Source organism: Podarcis pityusensis, assembly GCF_964106645.2.
Source record: "Podarcis pityusensis genome assembly, chromosome: 7".
NCBI classification, from domain to species: domain Eukaryota; kingdom Metazoa; phylum Chordata; class Lepidosauria; order Squamata; family Lacertidae; genus Podarcis; species Podarcis pityusensis.
Genome location: NC_138031.1, coordinates 77,927,131 through 77,951,494, shown reverse-complemented (window position 1 = coordinate 77,951,494; position 24,364 = coordinate 77,927,131). Strand labels below are relative to the sequence as shown.

The 24,364-nt window shown below is 45.5% G+C and overlaps 1 protein-coding gene and 1 long non-coding RNA gene across 9 annotated transcripts in view; one reads left to right on the top strand and one right to left on the bottom strand.

Annotated features, from left to right (window-relative positions):
- TRIO (trio Rho guanine nucleotide exchange factor) overlaps positions 1-24,364 on the top strand; it is a 263,757-nt gene that overhangs the window by 135,449 nt on the left and 103,944 nt on the right. For all 8 annotated transcript variants that reach the window (XM_081014562.1, XM_081014564.1, XM_081014565.1 and 5 more), the window contains exons 17-23: positions 5,179-5,370; positions 7,069-7,218; positions 11,141-11,255; positions 14,579-14,694; positions 20,229-20,351; positions 23,289-23,483; positions 23,636-23,751. In XM_081014562.1, coding sequence (XP_080870688.1) covers positions 5,179-5,370; positions 7,069-7,218; positions 11,141-11,255; positions 14,579-14,694; positions 20,229-20,351; positions 23,289-23,483; positions 23,636-23,751 — 1,007 coding nt within the window. The remainder of the gene's footprint in view (positions 1-5,178; positions 5,371-7,068; positions 7,219-11,140; positions 11,256-14,578; positions 14,695-20,228; positions 20,352-23,288; positions 23,484-23,635; positions 23,752-24,364) is intronic.
- On the bottom strand, positions 1,275-18,508 carry LOC308482109. The gene is made up of 3 exons (XR_013989033.1): positions 18,328-18,508; positions 3,977-4,137; positions 1,275-1,789 (listed from the first exon to the last, which is right to left on the bottom strand). It is a non-coding gene; the product is annotated as an uncharacterized lncRNA (long non-coding RNA).

Genomic DNA, 24,364 nt, shown 5'->3' with positions numbered 1-24,364 from the left:
GCAGAGATACCTTTCGTTCTCTTTTTGCACTTACACTAGAACAGGCTTCCTCAACCTCCGCCCTCCAGATGTTTTTCGCCTACAAATCCCATGATCCCTAGCTAGCAGGACCAGTGGTCAGGGATGATGGGAATTGTAGTCTCAAAACACCTGGAGGGCCGAGGTTGAGGAAGCCTGCACTAGAGGAACAACTCAGTTTATAATTTCAATTTGCTGGTTACTAATCGTGTGTCAGATTGATAGTGTTTAAATCTCCCAATGCCAGTAGATAGCTTCAGAAACAAGGCAGTCCTTGCCTGATTTTTCATGAGTCTGCCACTAACTATATTTTACACGAGGAGAGATGTTAGTCAAATGCCCGTTTGCCTGTTGATGTGTATCAGCCAGCAAAAAAAAACGACTAAGGTATTTGTCAACATGGCACAACGACCTGTGAAGGGTTCCTAAAGATGCGGAAATAGTATTTTGGCTCTTGCTTAGTGAAAGTCTTCATGCAGAATGTCCCAGATTCAGTCCAGGTCTCCAAAAGACTCTTTTGTAAAATGCTGGAGAACCGCGGCCAGTCAAGGTAGACACAATATTGAGCCTGATTGCTTGCTAGTCTGACTCTGCTTAAAGAAGCTTTCCCGCCTTCTTACGATAGCGTCAGCCCTCAGCAGGACAAAACAGAGACTAAAAACTTTGTTCATAAATTTGATTTCTGGTTACCTCTTGAGCAGCATTTGTGGCTATCACTGTGCATTTCACCTGGTGGAATTCATTGCTGAAGATTTATTAACCAAGAGATAGTTCATTTGCTATGGGGGCATCATCATTTTCCATTGCCAAATGCCACACACTACCATGAAGCAATAATGTGGAAAGCCCTTGTGCCACTGCTAACGTGTATCTTAATTTAATGTGCTTCTTTAGTTTAATGCGGCTGCCAGACTGGCGACTGGGAGCAGCTGCCAGGACCACATAACACCGGTCCTGAAAGATCTGCATTGGCTTCCAGTACATTTCCAAGCCAAATTCAAAGTGTTGGTGCTGACCTTTAACGCCCCTAAACACTTTCGGTCCCGTAAACCTGAAGGAGTGTCTCCACCACTGTCATTCAGCCCAGAGGACCAGCTCTGAGGGCCTTTTGGGGGTTCCCTCACTGCAAGAAGTGAGGTTACAGGGAACCAGGCAGAGGGCCTTCTTGGTAGTGGCACCCGCCCTGTGGAATGCCCTCCCTTCAGATGTCAAGGAAATAAACAACTATCTGACTTTTAGAAGACACCTGAATGCAGCCCTGTTTTGGATATTTTACAATTTGTTGTGAGTTGGCCAGAATACCTGGGGCAACCCAGTCAGATGTGTGGCATATTACTATTATTATTATTATTGTTATTACTACTACTACTACCACCACTACTATTACTACTACATGACCAGCAACAACCAGGGTGCTCAAGTAACTTTTAAATCCTGTTCTAATCTTCACCTTACTTGGGATAGGTGTCTTGACTAAAATAGAGGCCCAAAGCATTGAAAACGACTGCTGTACGGTTTAACTTTTTTTTCTGGTAATACGTAGTGAGACGTGAGTGCTTAAGATTGCTAAAAGTAAAATCCTTTGCTTTTATCCATTGGGAAGCTTTTTATTTTCAGAAATCCTTGGTGCTACAGTAACTGCCTTCTGTTCTACTGTCGTTCTGCGGAGTTTTCCGTTTTCCCTTTCTGTTGTTCACAGTTTGCAGTGTCTGTGTCCTCACTCTTGGCAGCTTTGGTAAATTTTCGGTATAACATTCCTTCCCTTTAGAATCTGCAGTGTAGATATTTGTCCTTTTAGGGGATAAATGTGTAGGAACTATAACCGGGGGCTACTTTGGTAGAATGCGATAGAGCGGGCTATATACTGGTTATACTTAAGAATTCCAGAGCAAAGTTAGATTTCAAAACTGGAAATTCTGCTTTCCCTCCAGCACACCCTCTCTGCGTCTCCTTTTTATTTATGCATTTGTTTTCTAACGTTCATACCCCTCTTTTCTTCCATCAGAGCCTAGGTTTTTTACGTGAGTTTTTGCTAAAAGCAGCAAATGTCTTAAGTCAAAAAGGGGCCCAGGAATCTGCGTGGCCACAGAGCACTTAATAATCACCTGTAGCAAAACAGTTTGGTACATTTATGCTCTGCTGCAGCTCTTAAACAAATATCTACTCTTCATTGCTGTAAAGAAGTACCTGGTTACTAATACCGGCCTATCTCACAGGGCTGTGGTAAGGATACTGTGAAAGTATCTGATAACCACTTTGAACACTTAACAGTAATAGGATTGAAGCTTATTTGAAAAGTGATATTTAAAATTACATAATAGCAGTAATAAGGGACGCGGGTGGCGCTGTGGGTTAAACCACAGAGCCTAGGAGTTGCTGATCAGAAGGTCAGCGGTTCGAATCCCCGCGACGGGGTGAGCTCCCGTTGCTCGGTCCCAGCTCCTGCCAACCTAGCAGTTCGAAAGCACACCAGTGCAAGTAGATAAATAGGTAGCACTCCAGCAGGAAGGTAACGGCATTTCTGTGTGCTGCTCTGGTTCGCCAGAAGCGGCTTAGTCATGCTGGCCACATGACCCGGAAGCTGTATGCCGGCTCCCTTGGCCAATAAAGCGAAATGAGCGCTGCAACCCCAGAGTCGGCCATGACTGGGTCCCTTTACCTTTAATAGCAGTAATAAAGCATTTCGGCAGTGCAGGTGGAGTACAGTTGTATGGGCTTCCCTCTACACATTTAACGAACGCATCACGTATGATTGGGAGAAGCATCGTAGCTGCAGGACCCCCCCTTTCACTGCATGCACATTACTGGGGTGTCTTCGGTCGGCCCACATCCCTCTCCAAGCGATCAGGAACACACCACCTTTGAAGAATTCCTGGTCTTGTTGAAAGGGGAACACGTCTGCAAGCATAGGCATGCAATCCTATAGCAGACAGGTGAAAAATGGCCACATGGCAGGGGAAAACCTGCTCTCCCCCCCCACACCACTACCACCTCACACCCAACCCATAAGCATTCCAGAAGACCTGATAAAAGTGGGACTAAGTGTCCCACTTAGAGGGTATAGAGAGATCCCCTTTTTGCAAATATGCCCACTTCGTATAATTCGGGCAGTCGCTTCAGGTGTGGTGCTCTGGTTATGGCATGTGAAGCTTTGCGTGCACATAAAAAGGCAACCAGTTACTCCCAGTCTCCCGAGGCTGCTTGAACTGGGATCCAGTATGCGGAGCAACGGGGGCCTGTTGCCTAGTGCACTCTGCTTTCCCTACCTACCCAGTTTAAGGGTGTGCGAGCATTGCGTGCAGATTTATTACTCTTCATTCGCGTGCCATGTAATCCCCGTTACAACCTAGACCTGGAATCCTTAACTATAATCAGGTGAGAGTGCTCTAATTTCTGTCTCGTGGGGCTTGCTTTCTCTCGCTGCTGTATTGTTGCAGCTGTGTGTAGACTAGATGTAGATGACACAAAAGGTGTGTGCTGAGAGCCTAGCTTTTAGGGGAGGTGGTGGGGTGGCTGAAATATAAATCCTGTTATCAGCTTCTCAACCATTCCAGCAGTTGCTTTCCTTCCCCGTTAGAAGAAGCTACACAGAACCAATGGAAAGAGAAATACTTGTTTCCGTGTAGTTTCGTCAGTCATAGGTGACCACTCCCTGATTTTCCACCAACATTTCAGAGGTTGCCTTGCCATTCCTGGTAGGAAAACACCCCCTCTCCCCAGTGTGGTACCCCCTCTCGATGTGATAAAAGCCTACCATCTTGCACAATATTATCAGAGAGCTTCTGGAGCATCTTTTCTGCTTCCCTTGGGGTCCGCTACTTGCAAAGAGGAGATTCTGTTCTCCTGCCATGCCTCTGTCTCATGGCTTCTGCCAGCGGTGCTTTGGCTTGGCTAAGGAAGACTGACAGAAAGCCTCAAAACAGGAAACACCCACCAAGAAGAGAGCCCTGCAACTGACCTCGTTTCAGGGATTATGGGATCTGTGGCGTTTCTTGCGTCGCGACCTCCTAATTTCTCCTGCAAAGTTACCCTTCAGAAAGTGGCCGCTCTCCCACAGATCCTGAACTATTTCATTCTATCTGAACGCAAGAGACCGTTCCAGTGAAATGTTCTGGATTCCTGTGGGGCAATGCTTGGAATTATTCGCAGGTATCATTCCATGTTGGGGGGGGGGGGGGAGAGACAACGCTTCACGATGCTATACACATAGCTCAAGGGGACTCACTTGAATTATTATTAGTAAGAAATAACTCAGCCACTATGTACATAGTGCTGTTTAGAGTAACATAAGCAATGGGGGTTGGGGGAAAATGGGTTGGTGCCCCAACAAGCTCACAGTTTAAATTACTACAGGAAGGGAAAAGGTGGGGATGTAGTAAGTTTAACAAGGCGTGCATGGTTCCCATTCTTTTGTTGGGGATGAGGTCAAGTGCTGTGGTCTAAACCACCGAGCCTCTTGGGCTTGCCGATCAGAAGGTCAGCGGTTCATATACCCGTGATGGGGTGAGCTCCCATTGCTCTGTCCCAGCTTCTGCCAACCTAGCAGTTCGAAAGCACGCCAGTGCAAGTAGATTAATAGGTACCACTGTGGTGGGTAGGCAAATGGCGTTTCTGTGCGCTCTTGTTTCCGTCACAGTGTTCCGTTGCACTAGAAGTGGTTTAGTCATGCTGGCCACTTGACCCAGAAAGCTGTCTGTGGACAAATGCCGGCTCCCTTGACCTGAAAGCGAGACCAGCGCCGCAACCCCATAGTCGCCTTTGACTGGACTTAACCGTCCAGGGGTCCTTTACCTTGATAGTTTTGAGAAGGATTTCTAAGGCAGAGGTGAGAAGTCAGTCCTAGGTTCTTAACTGTTCTGGCTCGTGGATAATTCTTTAGTAACACTTGTGGACAACATATACAACTGATGCCACATTTTAAGATACACCCACAAGGATAGCCTCAAAAGCCAGCACTTGAATACAGAAGGCTGCATTGCTGGGTTGGCTTCCTTGACCCTAAGGTGGCCAGAGTTAGGAGGAGGGAGTTGCCAGATTAATGAGCATTTAGCTGGTGTGCAATCGCCATTTAACTGACAAGAGGAGGGCGCAAACCCATTTTGAAAACGTACAGAATGCTTTTCACGAATTAAGTGTTGTTTTCCGTTTGTATTTGATCAGAAAACGCACCAGAGCGCATTGCAAGTGCAGCAGAAAGCCGAGGCGATGTTGCAGGCGAATCACTACGACATGGACATGATCCGGGACTGCGCGGAGAAAGTGGCCTCTCATTGGCAGCAGCTGATGCTCAAGATGGAAGATCGGCTCAAGCTTGTGAACGCCTCTGTGGCCTTTTACAAAACATCTGAGCAGGTAGAGGGCAATGGCTCGCCGAGCCAACAGTGTGGCTGCTGGTAAATGGTTTCAGGGGCTGGTTTCACGACAGATTGATTTTAAAGCCCAGATTCACTCAACTGAGGTTAATAAGGGAAACCAATTCCATTTTACAGACTTGGTTCATTTGCTTTTCTCTGTATGTTGCCATCCAGCATTACAGTCACAATACTTGAAAATGGAAACATGTTCCTAGGTGTAACTTGAAAGTGAGCATGATCTGTGTGTGCATATTTTTTGTATAAAACAAAACACACCATTTCCTGAATGGACTGGGTTTTAGTAGGTGTAGAAGTCCTAAAGCCTGCTTTCTAGAGGTTTCTCTACCACTCTCCGTTTAACCTTGGAAGTTTATTGATTTTGGCCTTAATCACATTAGTGAAGGCGAGAGAGTCCATTTGCTGTCCCTGGAAGCAGAATCTCCATGCCTTCTTCTTAGGCTTCTTAATTTTTCAAGGAGCGAGCCTTAAAAGTAATTGCAGCTCAGGAGCAATTAAGCCGTGCCAGTGCTAAAGATGGGCTTGCTCACATTACCAAGGGCTTGCTAACAACTGCTTTGTTCACTTGGCTTTAGCAGAATGGACCCGTGGTATTGAAGTAACCTCTGTTTGCAAACCACAGGTGAGGGAAGCTGGGAGTAGTCAAGAGACGTAATGTTGACCCAGTGTTTGCATTGGGTGACTTCTGAGGAAGCTGTCAAATCAGGTTGTAGATGTGAAGTGAATGCCAGTCCTTTCAGTCTTCTTCTTCTTCTTTGGTAATCACTCGTAGCTGAGTAAGATTGTTTTCCATGAACACGGTTTTGACAGTGAGTCCGTATGTGACTGTGGAGGCCAGTTCTAGATCCACACGTCCTTCCACAGTGGGGACTTAGGTTTCCGGGTGGGAGTTGATCACGGTGAGGGTTTGCCAAGCGTTCCTTCCTCTTAGCACATTTCTCCCTTTCATCCCAGAGCATCTTCAAAGCCCATTAAAAAATTGTCCAGTAGCACCTTAGAGACCAATTAAGTTTGTTCTGGGTATAAGCTTTCGTGTGCATGCACACTTCTTCAGATAACAGACGACTGTTAACGACTGCAGTTAGTCCTACAGGAAAAAGCAAGGGATAGTATGCAGATGACCAAAAAAACGTCAACAGGTTTACCATATCCATTGAGTCAATCACCGATCTCCTACCACCCTTCTGAGAAAAACCCCACCTCACCCTCCCACTATATATAAGGGTCTGGTGATTTCTGTTTCAGTGTATCTGAAGAAGTGTGCATGCACACGAAAGCTTATACCCAGAACAAACTTAGTTGGTCTCTAAGGTGCCACTGGACCTTTTTTAGTCCAACACGGCTTTAGACCAACACGGCTACCTACCTGAATCTAGATTCAAAGCCCATGACACCTTTGGTAAAGGCTGTTCTCCAATTGGAGCACTCGCAGGCCAGTGTTTCCCAGTTGTCGGTGCTTAGACTACATTTTTAAAGATTTGCCTTGAGAGAGAGTCTTTAAACCTCTTTTGTTGACCCACCAGCATTACGCTTTCCATTTTTAAGTTCGGAATAGAGTAGTTGCTTTGGGAAAAGTTAATCAGGCATCCGCACAACATGACCTTTCAGTATTGATGGGTTAGCCCTCATCCTGCAACAGAAACCCTTACTCCGTCTTTTCTTGCCTGTTGGCCGATAGGTCTGCAGCGTACTGGAAAGCTTGGAGCAAGAGTACAAGCGAGAAGAAGACTGGTGCGGAGGAGCTGACAAGCTGGGCCCCAACTCGGAAACAGACCATGTAACGCCTATGATAAGTAAACACCTTGAACAGAAGGAGGCATTCCTGAAGGTAACAATGAATATAGTGCCTATGAACACTATATTTCTAGGATGGGTTTTGCAACCGTGCATATAAAACGGGCAGACAAGATTGCCTAATCCATGGGTAGGCAAACTAGGGACCGGATCCGGCCCAATTGTCTTCTAAACCCGGCCTGCGGATGGTCCGGGAATCAGCGTGTTTTTACATGAGTAGAATGTGTCCTTTTATTTAAAATGCATCTCTGGACCAATGGTACCAAATACTATGGGAAACAGCCCTACTAGAAAAATTAACCAATAAACTGAAACTGACACGGGGACAAACAGAAGAAAACGCCTCCTTTATCACATACACAGCCCAACAAGACAATGGCAATAATCCACCAACAGCATACAAATCAATATGGCTAACCTGATCCAAAACACCCACCCACCCCACTCACACACGAAAACAAAGATCACCACAGCCAATCACAAACAAACAACCACACCCTAGGCCAACCCCAGCCTCTCTCACCACCAAAGAAACACAAATGAACAGCACGAGCAATGCTGAAACCAAACCCTACATACATTAAGCAAAATAATAATAATAATAAATGCGTCTCTGGGTTATTTGTGGGGCATAGGAATTCATTCATTTCCCCTCCAAAAAATATAGTACGGCCCCCCCACAAGGTCTGAGGGACAGTGGACTGGCCCCCTGCTGAAAACGTTTGCCCCTGGATCCATTACAGAAGGATTGCCAAATTTGTGGAATTCTCTCCCCCTTGAGATAAGCCGTGCCCTTTTGTTTTATTTGCTTTTTGACACTGCCCCAAACCCATACCTTTCCACCTAGGCTTTTTGGTAGAGTTGTGCGAATGCTCCACTCCCTACTAGTGACGATCTGCTGAGATCTGATTCTTATATCTTTATCTTAATGTGTTTTAGCTGATGTTTTCCCATTTAATTTTTTTTTATTGTATGGTCTTATCGTACTCTTAAGTTGTACCTACTGTACCCTATGTTGGTATTAGTGGCCCACATCCAACCTTAGTCATCTTTAGAGTAGTCCCATGGGAATCAATGGAGTTGACTAACTTGGGTCCATCATCCTAAAGGGAAGGGGCTACACAGCATGGAATCCTGTTCGTGCTTGTGGAAAGGTTTTTGATTCTGCTTCCTCCTAAAGAAGAAAAGGAGAGGTGGTTTTTGTGTCTTTCTCCCTCTCTGTGCAGCCCTCAACACCCCTGAAAACGTGCTATATTTTGTTGGGGGACCCTCCAGAGGAGGCAGCAGGGGGAAGGGAAAAACAGCAAAAAATCACCTCCCCTTCCTCTGCCATTAGCAGCAGGTGTCCATCGAATCAAAAGCCCGTCTATCAACTTAAGAGCACCAATTGGATCCTCCTACCTAATATAAAATTCAAAAGTGGGTCTCTGGTGTGGCAAAGTTGAAGCCAGCGGCTGTCAATCCGTTCTACTCTTTCTGCAGAGAAAAGGGGCAAGGAAAGATGGACTGGAAAGCTAACGGGCGGGCGCAGGATATAGAAGAAGGTTTGCGGCTTCTCAAAATAGCAAATAAAAGCTGTCAAACACAGTGCAGTTAGTTAATTGGAGCAGAAGGCCGAAGAAGCGAGGAAGCACAAGGACATCAATCTGCTTGATTGCCCATTTAATATTGAAGCAAGCTCGTTTTTTGCCATTTCTGGCGGCGCTAAAAATAAAGCAAAGCTTACGAGATACCTTGCGAAAACAGCAGAGTCTTGCGGCAGTTTTCAAAATTAATAGGTTTAATTGTGGTATAAGCTTTTGTGGACGAGAGTCCACTTTGCCATGAATGTTGTTGAATGAATAAGAACTCTCAGGCCAATGTATAAAGGGCTTAACATTGTGACTTGACCGGATCGGGGGCTTCCAGCTGTCACCTCTGCTATCACTTTTCCATTTTTTACTAGTAATCTGTGTTCAGATCTCAGCAGCCCATTTTTAGAGAGAAAGGCTGCAGCTGTTAAGGCGAGTGTGTGTTCTGTAGTGTAAACTGATTGCTACTTTGTCCATTTAGGTGAAGGTGACCAGAAAGTGGACCTCAGTTGGTACCATGTATGAAATGCAAAATGCTCCCCTTTATTTCTATTGGCTTTTCAGCCGCTACTAAACATGGTTACTCAGAAGTGAACCTCACTTGAGTCCCTAAATCTACATTTAGGGCTGCAGCCTTTATTATATCAGTGGGCACCTCTGTCTTCTGCCTCCGATATTCAGTTAGTCTCCTTGATTAGTAGCTTCAAGAGATTTCAACAGAACTGAGTGCTGCTTGGGGTTTTTTTAATGTTAGAGCTTGTTTTATTCTTTGGCCTGCTAGCCGAAGAACTCCAAATCTCCAAAACGAACGCTCTTGCTCTTTAGAAGCTGGTATAATTAAGAGATTTTTGCACTTATGTCCTTGTCTGCTGGTGCTCCTCGTTTATAATCTGCAAATTATGAGTCCTAGCAAATAATGTAATAATTGAGGGCAGCTGGTCACATCAAGCAACTATTTCCCTATTAGTGTTTAAGAGCAAAACACAGCATGGAAATGCTGTGAAAGGATTTACTTCTGTTCCTGAATCCTGAGTGTTGGCGGCTTGCTTAAGGAAGAGAGAGCTTAACCACAGTCTCATGTTTGGATGCTGCACTAAACCAGACCTTGTTTTGGCTGCCACGGCATGCTAAAAGACTCCAATTACTGAGGTCCTCAGATGGGGCGCTTCTAGTGGTTATCCACACCCCTGAGGTCCCTTTGGTCATCACTAGGGACCAAGCTTTTAGTGTGGCAGACCCTGCCACAGTACAGATTCAACAGGAAGCATCCCTCCCTTCTTTCAGACAACTTTTTGTTGAAGCACCTTACAACATGCATTTTTTCCTTTTCTTTTAACCTATCAGTATTTATTGATGTATTTAATGATGCCTTAATGGCCATTTGGCTCATTTTTATTTATACACGTTGCATCCGGTCTTGCTATATATATTTTTGTATGAAAGTGCAGACTATAAGTTTGCAAATAAATAAAATGACTTGGGGGAGGGAGGTGGAGAGCAAAACTGGTGTAATCTCCTCCTTAGAAACCAGTGTGCTCACACTAAGCTATGTTTCTTGGCTCAGCATTATGTCTGAACATGGCCCATGTAAAAATATGACCAGCGACTGTCCTATAAACTTAACTAAACTGCTTTCCCCCCTCTCTAAACCACTGTGATGATGTTTTCCTTGATCAAAAAATAGCTTGACAGTTGATGCCCTGCAGCCACACTCTGGAAACAGTCCTAGTGTGTGGTACTAGGAGAACTGAGGTTGGGGAACAAGAATCCCACTTGCCAGGGATGGAACATCCATGGAAGAACATGGCACAGAGGAATTGAGTCTTCCTACTTGCTCATAGAAGGGACGCAGGTGGCGCTGTGGGTTAAACCACAGAGCCTAGGACTTGCCGATCAGAAGGTCGGCGGTTCGAATCCTCGCAACGGGGTGAGCTCCCGTTGTTCGGTCCCAGCTCCTGCCAACCTAGCAGTTCGAAAGCACGTCAAAGTGCAAGTAGATAAATAGGTACCGCTCTGGTGGGAAGGTAAACGGCATTTCCGTGCACTGCTCTGGTTCACCAGAAGCGGCTTAGTCATGCTGGCCACATGACCCGGAAGCTGTATGCCAGCTCCCTCGGCCAATAAAGCGAGATGAGCGCCGCAACCCCAGAGTCGGCCATGACTGGACCTTATGGTCAGGGGTCCCTTTACCTTACTTGCTCATAGAGAAGCATCTGTGTTGTGCAGCCCAAGAGGAATGGGCCAAATTTGCTTTGTTTGTTCAAGCCATTGCACGCGGGCTGTAGTGGAATTTGAATTTCCACTTGTAGTGCCTAAAATGACAAGCTCAGTTAGCATAACCTTGCGCATGCCTGCGCTGATGTGTCTGTCTGTGGTCTCTTCCAGGCTTGCACGCTGGCACGGCGAAATGCTGATGTCTTCCTGAAATACCTGCACAGGAATAGCGTCAACATGCCAGGGATGGTGACTCACATCAAGGCCCCTGAACAGCAGGTGAAAAGTAAGCATGCATGATGGGCTGGCTACCTGTCGATCTTAATAGAGTTCAATCATTCCGTTGGTAAGGCAGCGATACAGGTCTGGTTTATGCGGGTGGTACCCACGAAGCACACACAGAACAAGGGTGCAAATCAGTTGTGCATCAGCTGCCCCTGTTTGCTTGAACATCTCAAGCCATGCTATAATGGTATGGGGTTGCTTGTGCGTAAGTTGCCGCCTCTCCTGGCTATGTTGCCTTGTTAAACCTTTCTGTCTGGACAGCCCTTCAATTCGTGGCTGCCTCAGTCGCTAGCAGAATCCGTCAGTGGGCGTTTCTTAAACCTTTTCCAACATAAAAGTTGTTTGACACCCAGTCTCCTCCTACTTTCTCTGCGCGGAAGTCTTCTGCGCAGGGAGGGCGTGGGTAGCGGAGGACCAGTGCTCTCCCCGCTGGTGTCCGGTGAAGAGTCTGGGAGCCCTCTCGCCGATTCCCCCATCTGTCCCTCCTTATTCCTGGTGTTGCACTGAATTGCTTCCCCATCTGCTGAGCTGCCTCTCTCCCTGCTGGGCCCTTCTCCAGCATCATTAGAGAGCCTTCCCTCCACCTCTAGCTCCGATGTCAGTTCCCTGACACATGCTAAGAGCAATAAGGAACTCCTGGCGGTGGTTGTCACCGTGTAAAAAAATAAGGTAGGGTTTTTTTGGGGGGGAAAGCACAACAGTGGAAGTTGTGGAATTTTTTGCAACTTGAGATAATGTATTAATAACAAACGATAACAGTGCCAAACATTTAAGCATGTTTCCTCTGTTTGTGTAAATTACACACTTACCTGTGCCTGTGTGTGAAACAGAGTTTCTTCCTCCCCCTCCCCTTTTTGAATAAATTTTATCAGGTTTTATAAAGAGAGATACAAAGATTATAATCAATTATCTTTCTTGTCCAGGCTAAAACTTTAATCTAGATCAGTGGTTCCCAACTTTTTTTTGGCCATGTATCTCTAAAATCCTGATTATTCAAAAAGTGAACTCCTATTCACGTGGAAGAAGCCTGAAAGGCCATTCACTGTTAATAACTCATTCTCGAATTGCCCCCCTTAAAAATCAAATTGCCCCCTTGGTTGGGAACCACGGATCTAGATAAAATGAAAACATCAATCCAGAGGGGAGGGAAAGAAAAGAGAGGAGGAAAAATAGAGAGAACAAGAAAGGAATAGATAGAGAGAGATAGCATTAAGAGAGAGAGAGAGAGGTTAAAAAAACTAAAAAACTTCCACTTAATTGTCTGTCAGCTATATATATAAATACACAGATTTTCTAAATATTTCATGCAGATAAAATATTCCACAAACCCAGCAGCACATTTATTTATTGCAAACTGCTAAATAAAACAAAATAAGAGCTGTAACAGAGACATTAACACAGAGAAAATGATCAAGAGCTATCCTTAAAATAAGCAGGAATCAGAATGCACAAAAATAATGAAATCAGTGTCCTATGTAGTGCTTACAGCTTTTTAAAGTCTTCCATGAAGTTAGTTGGTGGTTGCATTTTAAAGACCTGCACAGCTTGGCCGACGTTGGTCCCCAATAGAACATCTGTTCCTACAGCAGCCTGACATACACCTGTTTTCAAAGACCCTCCTCTGAGTGGCCAGACCATTGGAGGTAAGGCAGGTGATGACTGGGGAGAGAGCTTTTTCGGTTGTGGTGTCCCATTACTAGAACTCCCTCCCCAGGTGAACTTGCCTGGCACCTGTGTTAGTAACTTTTTAAGGGCATGGTGGAGAATTTTTATTGCCCGCTCCCCGGCCAGACTTTTAAGACCTGGTTTGTTTGTTTTTTTAAGTGATTAGTGGCTCTGTTTTTAATGCTTTTTCTGCACTCTGTTTTATTGACTGTTCCTTTAAATAGAAAAATGATAGTTGTAAATTGAAGGGTGTTACAGAAATACCTTAAATGAATAAATAGACGAATTAATGTGTTTGAAAACAGCAAGCTGAGGACCAGTTATGAGTATGGTGAACACTTTGGAGTGTGAAAAAAAATTGCAGATCTCAGTGAGGAGCTGAAATGGCAACACTTTGCTTCATTTATTTTATTTTATGTGTATATACATACCTTTGTATTTTTTTCATGCTGATCTGCCATGAATTCTGGGACACTCAGTGGCCGCCTTTGGATGATCGTATCTCCATTTAATAAGCCAAGATACGAATGGATCTAGTATCTGTGCACTTCTCCCTTTGTGCAAGCAAATGAACACGCCAGGAAGTCTTCAGTTAACACTAGTTTCTCATTAGGTCTGAACTGGGATGCTACGGCAAGTGGTTTCAGAACAAGCCAGGATATGAATCCAACTCTAAACTATGATTTCATATCCTGGCTTGTTCTGAAACTGTCAGCGTTATGTTCCTAGTTTGGATGCAGTGGAACACATCGGTTAATGATAGGAAGATTTGCTGACTTGTTGGTTCACTCACATAAGAGGAGGTGGATGTGTGCAAGGGTACTAAGCTTGTTCATATCACAGCTTATTAAGCAATATATGATAATCGAAACACAGTTAGATACACTGATATCCCGAAAATTCAAGCAGGCAGCACTGGGTGTAGAAGTTATCGCTTGTGAGAGTTGCTTCATGCATTGACCGCTTGCCATAACAACATAATAGCCATATTTAAATGTAAGGCACAGATACACCAGACACTTTAAGGACGTGGGTGGTGCTGTGGTCTAAACCACTGAGCCTCTTGGGTCAGCAGTTCGAATCTGCATGACGGAGTGAGCTCCCATAGCTCTGTCCCAGCTCCTGCCAACCTAACAGTTCAAAAGCACACCAGCGCGAGTAGATAAATAGGTACCACTACGGTGGGAAGGTAAACAGCGTTTCCGTGCACTCTGGAATTTGACCTGGTGTCCCGTTGCGCTAAAAGCAGCTTAGTCATGCTGGCCACATGACCCGGAAAGCTGTCTGCGCACAAACGCCAGCTCCCTCAACCTGAAAGTGGAGATGAGTGCCGTACCCCAAAGTCGAATTCGACTGGACTCAACCGTCTAGGAGTCCTTTACCTTTACCCTTTACACCAGACACAGGAGATTCAACCTTTCTACAGACAAAGAATCCCTAATTTGTATTACAAGAGCAACATGTGAGATTTAATGAAACTTCTTTTTCAGTCTGTTCTCTTGCCACTGCCGCTTGTTTTCAACTATTGCTGATGTATGCCCAACTTATGTTCTTATGTTCATTTGAGTTACCTCAACGGTTTGCCAGATATATCAGTTCCTTAGGCCTTTGCTTTTTGCTCAGTGCACCAATTGATTTGGCCTCTTTATGATCCGGCAGATATCCTGAACGAGCTCTTCCAGAGGGAAAACCGTGTCCTACACTACTGGACAATGAGGAAAAGACGCCTTGACCAGTGTCAGCAGTATGTGGTCTTCGAAAGGAGCGCCAAACAGGTCAGGGCCTGTATTTTAAGCAGCCTTTTCTTCCTGACGCTGTTGGTTTGGAATGCCCATGTTTGTTTGCAGCTCTTCTCTCAACAGGCAGCCCAGAAGCGAGTCGCATCACGTCTCGCTGATTTGTATAGCCTGTGCTAAAAAAATGCCCTCGTGTCCCTTTTCTCCGTTGTGGCAATGCTGAATTTGCTTGCGAGTGTGTCGGCACTCTAACCTCTGGTCCTTTTGCGCCACAAGGAGTTTCAATCAGCACGATGCTGCTTGCGAGGAGGCCATGGTGTGCGAAGTGCTGAGTGTGCTAATAAATCCCTAAGTATAAATGACTTGGGACGCAGGTGGCGCTGTGGGTTAAAGCACAGAGCTTAGGGCTTGCCAATCAGAAGGTCGGCGGTTCGAATCCCCGTGACGGGGTGAGCTCCCGTTGCTCGGTCCCTGCTCCTGCCAACCTAGCAGTTCGAAAGCACCTCAAAGTGCAAGTAGATAAATAGGTACCACTCCGGCGGGAAGGTAAACGGCGTTTCCGTGCGCTGCTCTGGTTCGCCAGAAGCGGCTTAGTCATGCTGGCCACATGACCCGGAAGCTGTACGCCGGCTCCCTCGGCCAATAAAGCGAGATGAGCGCCGCAACCCCAGAGTCGGTCACAACTGGACCTAATGGTGAGGGGTCCCTTTACCGTTACCTTTATAAATGACTTGCTTTTAAACTACAGTAGGTTGCATGCTGGTGGCCCACTAGCAGAAAGTTGGAAACACATAACTGGGATCTAGAGGGCCAGGCGCAATCTTCTGCTTTGCAGCCTCAGAGGTTTTCAGGTCCTGCATTCCCTATGCATCTCCCGAAAAGCCGCTTGTGAGGGACCCGCTAGCATCTTTTGCAGCACCAGGGAATGTAGACCGCCAGCGACTCAAGCTGGAGTTGGCTGTTGTTCGCCCTAATTGGCTGCGTTTACTACAGCCGCCAAGGCATGGCTGGAAGGATCCAATGGGCTGGCTCTGGAGATAGCACAGGTAGGGAAGGAGATTCAGGGGCCAAGCAGCCTCTTACAGCAACCTTCCTTGGCCCAGCTGCAAGATTTTATGAGCCATATACAATAACAATAATAATAATAATTTATTATTTATACCCCGCCCATCTGGGTGAGTTTCCCCAGCCACTCTGGGCGGCTTCCAATCAAGTGTTAAAAACAATACAGCATTAAATATCAAAAACTTCCCTAAACAGGGCTGCCTTCAGATGTCTTTTAAAGAGAAGATAGCTGCTTATTTCCTTCACATCTGAAGGGAGGGAGTTCCACAAGGCGGGCACCACTACCGAGAAGGCCCTCTGTCTGGTTCCCTGTAACCTCACTTCTCGCAATGAGGGAACCGCCAGAAGGCCCTTGGCGCTGGATCTCAGTGTCCAGGCTGAACGATGGGGGTGGAGACAATCCTTCAGGTATACAGGTATACAACAGAGAAAGGAAAAAGCGAAGGGCAAAGGAAGAGCGAGTATGTACCAGTGCCATAGAAAAGATGGTCCACTCGTTTGGGTAGTTCTATGGGGATGGAATTTTGTATGTTGGAATTCACCAGCTAGAGTGTTTCTCAGAGTGCAGATTCCTAGTAACTTACTTTATCACAATCTAACTTTTACTGAGTTTTCTAGGTAGCCTGTTAGTTGGGAGTATCCATTTGTGGGTGGGGGGGTGGGGGGGTAGAGACACAAAGATGGAATGAAAAAGTGTACAGTAACTCAGATTGTCTTTTATATATTTTAATATTATACAGTGCAGTCACGGCAAAGAAAAAGAATGTAGCATTAAGATTATGGTGTCATTTTACATGGTCTTAAAACACTGGCAGTCCGTATAGATTCTCCATGGACAGTTTGGGGAGGCTGGTGGGAGAGCTTTCCTTTCTTTTCCCCTTACATATGAAAAAAAAAGGTTTCGTCAAATGTATTTTCCTTTATAACCCCATTTGCCACTCTTCTAAGCCCAGTTAGTTTCTTTTTTTTTTCTTTCTAGACATCTTTATTGAAAGTTCAAAAAAGTACATAATTATATATGTGCGCTAAACATGGTGAGACGTAAATAAAAGAGGAAAAAAGAAACAGCACCCATGTATAAGGGAAAATAAAGGGGGGAGGGGGAACCACCCAAAACTGTATACTTTACAAAGTTATTATTATACAATAACCCAGACTGTGCAGTTTGTACTCTGCAGCCAGCGGCACATTTTAACAGTGGCTTAATAGGGTTGTATGCAGCACTGCACAATTCCATCCATGCAAAAAAAGTCCCCCTCCTCTCCCCTGCAGCTTCCCACACACCGTCCAAATCCGGTCCAGAGTTTTTGGGGGAACCCTCTAGAGCAGATTTTGGGAACGTGCGAGGAGAGGAGGGAAAGAGGAAGTCCCATTGCATACAACCCAATGAGTCGTCCTTCCCCTTCTCCAAAAGAACTCTAAAATTGTGTTTTTGTTGGGGTGCTAGGAGTAAAGATGTAAAGATGGCCATTGCCAGCACAATGGTAAAAGAGGGTTGAAAACAATTTCTCTCAAATTTGGTTGAAATGGATTCAGACATGTGATTTAAATGTAATGTAACATATTTCTAAAATGAATGGATTTAATACAGCTGTAGGAACTCATTCCAATACTATAGAAAACAAGCTTTCAATTAAATATAATAAGACCAAAATAACTAAATACACAGAAAAATGGTGGGAGGTCAAGCTTTTTCTGGGCAATATCAGCGGGGATTGGTGGGGCAGGTTTCAGTAAGTTATCTTTCAAATGAGGTACGGATCTCTGCAGATTTTCTCATCTTTCTGATCTCTTGGAAAATAAGCTATTCTTTATTGAACTGCTGGTCCAAAAGCTGCTGTTCTATTCTCAGCAAAGTCGCGCTGTTTCATTTCTGTAAAATTATGTGTTTGAACATTGATGCTCTCAACAACCAAACTTCTTTGATGGTTGTATTCAGCTCAGTTTAGCTGGTAGATATTCTAGTGTATAATTTTTGGTAGCTGGTATGGAGCTTCAATTGCAGTGTAAAAAGTCCCCTGACGCCTAACATCTCTTTATATAATTCTCCGGAACATTGTATTCTGCCTGTCACATCTCAAGTATTTCTGACCTGGAACTAGCTGTGCTTTGTGCATTTTTTAAGTGCTGATGTAGTTTCATCCTTGAAAAATATTAAAACAGAGCAATCATAACTCTTTTTTACTCAGAAGTAAGTCCCACTCAGTTCGATGGGAACTACTTCTCAGGGACGCTGGTGGTGCTATGATCTAAACCACTGAGCCTCTTGGGCTTGTTGATCAGAAGGTCTATACGTGACCGCTCCTTTTCCACCAACATTTCAGAGGTTGCCTTGCCATTCCTGGTGGGAAAACACCCCCTCTCCCCAGTGCGGTACCCCCTCTCCATGTGAAAAAAGCCTACCATCTTGCACAATATTATCAGAGAGCTTCTGGAGCATCTTTTCTGCTTCCCTTGGGGTCCGCTACTTGCAAAGAGGAGATTCGGTTCTCCTGCCATGCCTCTGTCTCATTGCTTCTGCTGGCGGTGCTTTGGCTTGGCTAAGGAAGACTGACAGAAAGCCTCAAAACAGGAAACACCCACCAAGAAGAGAGCCCTGTAACTGACCTCATTTCAGGAATTTTGGGATCTGTAGCATTTTTTGCGTCGCAACCTCCTAATTTCTCCTGCAAAATTACCCTTCAGAAAGTGGCCGCTCTCCCACTGATCCTGAACTATTTCATTCTATCTGAACGCAAGAGACCATTCCGGTGAAATGTTCTGGATTCCTGTGGGACAATGCTTGGAACTATTCGCAGGTATCATTCCATGTGGGAGTGCTATACACATAGCCCAAAGGAGTCACATGAATTATTATTAGTAAGAAATAACTCAGCCACTATGTACACAGTGCTGTTTAGAGTAACATAAGCAATGGGGGTTGGGGGAAAATGGGTTGGTGCCCCAACAAGCTCACAGTTTAAGCTACTACAGCAAGGGAAAAGGTGGAGATGTAGCAAGTTTAACAAGGCGTGCTTGGTTCACATTCTTTTGTTGGGGATGAGGTCAAGTGCTGTGGTCTAAACCACCGAGCCTCTTGGGCTTGCCGATCGGAAGGTCTGCGGTTCGTATCTCCTTGACGGGGTGAGCTCCCGTTGCTCTGTCCCAGCTTCTGCCAATCTAGCAGTTCGAAAGCATACCAGTGCAAGTAGATTAATAGGTACCACTGTGGTGGGAAGGTAAACGGCGTTTCCGTGCACTCTGGCTTCCGTCACGGTGTCTCGTTGCACTAGAAGCGGTTTAGTCATGCTGGCCACATGACCCAGAAAGCTGTCTGTGGAAAAATGCCTGCTCCCTCGGCCTGAAAGAAAGATGAGCACCACACCCCATAGTCGCCTTTGACTGGACTGAACCATCCACCCTTTACCTTTTATCTTACTTCCCAGAAAGACTGGTGTCCAGCTGGTGCCCTTGCAGTTACAAAGGGCTTTTCATAGAATTGCAGAGTTGGAAGGGACCATGATGGTCCCCCCTGGAGTGCAGGAAACTTCTGCCCAATGTGTGCCTCAAACCCCTGATCCTGAGGTTAAGAGTCTCATTCCATACCAACTGTTCTGTCCCAGATACGTTCTTCACAATATTTGAGCAGTAGTATATTTGCATGGCGAAGAAGGAATCTCTGAATTGTAGAAACCAATGGCTACATCTCCCCGCCACTTAACTCCAGGCCTTGATGTTCCAAGGATCGTTCACAGGTTCTAATCTGTTTCTCTCTTTGCAATTTGTGGTTTGTGCCATCAAAGGCTGCCGGAAACCTTTGAGCAAGTATCTCTATTCAAAGCACATTCACTTCAATTTTGATCCAATGGATGCCTCCGCTATTAGAAGGAGGAGGGCAATTTTTGCTGATCTCCCCTCTCCCTCCCATCCTGCAGCCTCCAGTTCTCCCCAGGAATTGGAGACCCGCTGCAATAGGGTGACATGTGGCAGGATGGTGTTACAGGAGGAAGGACAAATTGGCAAAAAAAGAAGAAAACCATTAAAAGCTCTTCCATGCACAGAAGGGCGTCGATTGAGTGCATTTATCTATTTATATTTGGTGCAATTGTACCCCGCTGTTCAGCCAAAACAGACTCCCAGAGTGGCTAAAACGAAAATAGACCCTAGAATCTAAAAGACACGGCACGCAAGGAAAAAGGGGCGGGGAGGGAAAAGATAAAAAGTGATTGCTGGCTCCACTTCTTGAAAGTTATATAATAATTCTTAAAGTGACCAGCTGAAAACAATTCAGGGGTAGGAACTGCCTAATGGAGCTGATCTTTCAGGAGAGGTGACACGACAAGCTCTGCTTGTCATCTCTCCCACTCAGGCAGCCTGCTTGGATAATGTTAGGAGATGCCTGGGCGATGTTAGGAGAAGCCCAGGAACAGGTGACCTGAGTTTCAAATGGGATTCTACACCTAGGAAATAAGTTGCCTTTGCTGAAAGGTAGTCTAACTCTTCTTCTTTGTCATCTTTTTCTCCCTTAGGCTCTTGAATGGATCCATGACAATGGAGAATTTTATTTATCTACGCACACTTCCACCGGCTCCAGTATCCAGCATACTCAAGAGCTGCTAAAGGAGCATGAAGAATTTCAGATTACGGCCAAGGTAAATTGCGACGGCAGTTAAGGTCCCCGGCCATTTTCTTACTGTGTCTTGTGTCTATTTTTATCTCTTTGGGAGAAGTTGATCAAAAGGGGTGCAAGGCAGTCAAGTATGTTCCCTCTTCCCAACCACATGTAGTCTCTGCACCTGGACTGGGGGACCCTTTTCTGTCAAAGGCCACTTTCCCTGAGCATGCAGATGAAGGATGGAGCCAGAGACAAAAGTGACTGAGCAAGCTTCCAGGAAAGGACATATCTCTCTTGTTGCAGAGAGCCTTCTCCTTCACCCTCCTTATATCACCTCATCTTTTGGGGCTTTCTCCACCATGATTTCCCCCTTCTTCTCTCCAGCCAGGCTCTGAAATTGAATTGAGGGGTGCATGTGACCCTTGGCCCAGCGGTTGCCTACCCCTCCTCTACATCATCATCATCATCATCATCATCATCATCATAATACAGTCATACCTCGGGATACAGACACTTCAGGTTGCGTTTTTTCGGGTTACGGACCGCCGAAACCCAGAAGTACCGGAACGGGTTACTTCTGGGTTTCAGCGGTCACGCATGCACAGAAGTGCTAAATCGCGCTTTGCGCATGCGCAGAAGCGCCGAATTGAAACCCGTGCATGCGCAAATGCGACACTGTGGGTTGCGAATGTGCATCCCACATGGATCACGTTCACAACCTGAGCGTCCACTGTAATACTAATAATTTATTATTTATACCTCGCCCATCTGGCTGTGTTTCCCCAGCCACTCTGGGCAGCTCCCAACAGAATATTAAAACCATGATAAAACATCAAGCATTAAAAACCTCCCTAAACAGCGCTGCCTTCAGATGTCTTCTAAAAGTCAGATACTTGTTTATTTCCTAGACATCTGACAGGAAGGCATTCCACAGGATGGGCGCCACTGCCGGGAAGGCGTGGTTCCCTGCAGCTTCACTTCTTGCAGAGAGGGAACCACCAGAAGGCCCTTGGAACTGGACCTCAGTGTCCGGGCTGAATGATGGGAGTGGAGACACTCCTTCAGGTTCCAGTGAGTTCTTTGAAATGACTGTGTGTTTTGGGGTGCTGCTGCTCTACTTTGCATTATGCGTCTTGCCCGCTTGTGCCAAAGTTTCTTGTTAAAGGGGAAAAGAAGACAGCAGCAACACCAGTCTCTCTTTTTGCTTTGTAACAGGGTCCTCTGTGTTCTGAAAGCATATAGGGTTGGCTAGCTAAGCATGTAGGGCTGCAGGTGGTGCTGTGGTCTAAACCACTGAGCTTCTTGGACTTGCCGATCAGAAGGTGGGCGGTTCAAGTCCCCGTGACGTGGTGAGCTCCCGTTGCTCTGTCCCAGGTCCTGCCAACCTAGCAGTCCGAAAGCACGTCAAAGTGCAAGTAGATAAATAGGTACCGCTCCGGCAGGAAGGTAAACGGCATCTCCGTTTGCTGCTCTGGTTTCGGTGTTCCGTTGCACCAGAAGCGGCTTAGTCATGCTGGCCACATGACCCATAAAAACTGTGCTGACAAACACTGGCTCCCTTGGCCTGAAAGCGAGGTGAGCGCCACAACCCCAGAGTCCGTGACTGGGCTTAACTGTCAGGGGTCCTTTACCTTTACCTTTAGCTAAGCATGTAATGAACAACTCAGCACTTGACCACTAAACCGCATTCTGCTTATATAGGAGCAAGCAAAGATTTTGTGTGCTTTGTAGTTGCAGTTATTTTGTACCTACGGAGTCCATTCCGTGATGGATACGCATATTTGAGCTATGCTGTGAAAGGAACGCAAGAATACATTTCACTAGTTGATAGTGGTATCAAAACAATTTGAGTATGGTGTTTATTAGTAATGAGTTTCAGGAAATGCAGGGTCCAGAGGAAGAACTGCTTGAGAAGTAGATGAATTATATTTTATTTTATTTATGACCTGTGTGTGGTGCCTCAGAGCATGCCCTCAGAGCCAGTGTGGTGTAGTGGTTAAGAGCGGTGGATTCGTAAGCTGGTGAACCGGGTTCGATTCCCCGCTCCTCCACATGCAGCTGCTGGGTGACCTTGGGCCAGTCACACTTCTTTGAAGTCTCTCAGCCCCACTCACCTCACAGAGTGTTTGTTGTGGGGGAGGAAGGGAAAGGAGACTGTTAGCCGCTTTGAGACTCCTTAGGGTAGTGATAAAGCGGGATAATCAAATCCAAACTCCTCCTCCTCTTCCTCTTCTTCTTCTTCTTCTTGTAGTAAAGAATTTCAACAAGAATCTTTGCTGGTTCTGTTATTGGATCCCACCTTTTATGCTCTTAGCTGTGCCACTGAAGTTTGGTTTAAGTTGAGGCTGTGTCAGAGAGCCAGTCGCTTAAAAGACAACACCAACATCACGTTTTATATTCTTCTTATTCCAGTTCTTGAGATTTAGGCCATCTAGGATGGTTTATGTAAGGGGGGCCATAAAGCAATTGGCATGTGATGAGCAGGAAGACAGGGATTAGTTTGGGGGTTGTTTAGGAGAAAATGGAAATTGTAGGGGGATATAAATATGCTGGCTGCGAGGAATCCTCCTCCCTTACTTCCGCAAACCTATTGAGATATTCCTTGGCTTTCCTCTGCCACCATGAGGTCTAGAAACTTCAGCTCTCTGTTCCTTGCTTATCAGCAATCTGGGGTAACATAAACTTGAGCTGTGAGGCTGGAGGAGCAGAATTCTAAGATAAATTCTGCTTGTCAAATCCTGACTTTGTAGGACCCCAAAAACTCAAAATAGATGATTCCTCCTTTAAATGGATGGTTTGAAATCAAATAACAATCCTGATTTTTTGTGTTATGGCAAGAGCAACAGAGAGCTGTTCAGAGATGGCCTCATCTTTTTGCAAACTATATGCTGAATCATTTGTGAGGATGCTTCTTTTACTGGAGAGGTGTCGTTCTGTCCCAGTTCTACCTTTCTGCCTTTTGTGTTTCCCACAGCAAACCAAAGAGAGGGTGAAGCTGTTGATACAGCTGGCAGACGGCTTTTGTGAAAAGGGCCATGCCCATGCAGCGGAGATTAAAAAATGTGTCACAGCGGTGGACAAAAGATACAGGGACTTCTCTCTGCGCATGGAAAAATATAGGACCTCTTTAGAGAAAGCCCTGGGGATCTCTTCGGATTCCAATAAATCGGTAAGTGCTGCGGGGTTTTTTGGTTTTTGTTCTTCTGCTAGCAGAAACGTGGGCTGGCTTAGTGCGGCTGCTTAAGCTCCTTACTAGACAGCTGCCTTTTCTCTTTTCCCCCTGCCTCTGCTAATTCTGTTGTCTTCCCCCTCTTAATTCAGAGTAAAAGCCTGCAGCTGGATATAATCCCAGCCAGTGTCCCTGGGTCAGAGGTGAAGCTGAGAGATGCTGCTCACGAGCTTAATGAAGAAAAGAGGAAGTCTGCCCGCAGGAAAGAGTAATGCAGTGTTTTCCGCACTCTATAGAAATCTTTGTGCATGGTTTAGCTTCGTGTGTGGTTTGATATCTCCCCCCCCCCCCTCTATTTGTGCTTTTCCACTTCCCAGTACTAGCCTTACACATTGAAAGGAGCAGGCTTTTTGAGTAGATGAAATGTTTGGTTTTGTTTGTTTTTTTAAAGCTCTCTTCCTATACAGATGGTAAATTTTAAGTTCTGCTTTTGGAAATTCTCCATATACATGATAAAAAAGGACAGTAAACCAAGCATGGTATACAGAAGAAAAAGGGAGAAATCAAAGGGTTCCGAAAATACATGGTTTATTGTTTTTTTAGGAATCTGACTTCAATCTGGAAATCCCAATGCTTTCACTTCTCGCTTTTTGTGTGTATTCTTTGGATATGCTTGAAGTGATTTATTTTCCAAGTTTGTTCACTGACTTTACAGCAGAGTTCCCCTGTTCAGACGTAACGGGGAACCCTGGCTTAATCCAAGCTACCATCTCCGTGCCAAAGCTGGTTCTCAAGGGGTGAGGGAGAAGTCTTCATAAACCATGCTTTATTCAGTCTTGGACTGTTGACCCAACGTTGTCTCTGCTTAAGAATCGGCGAAA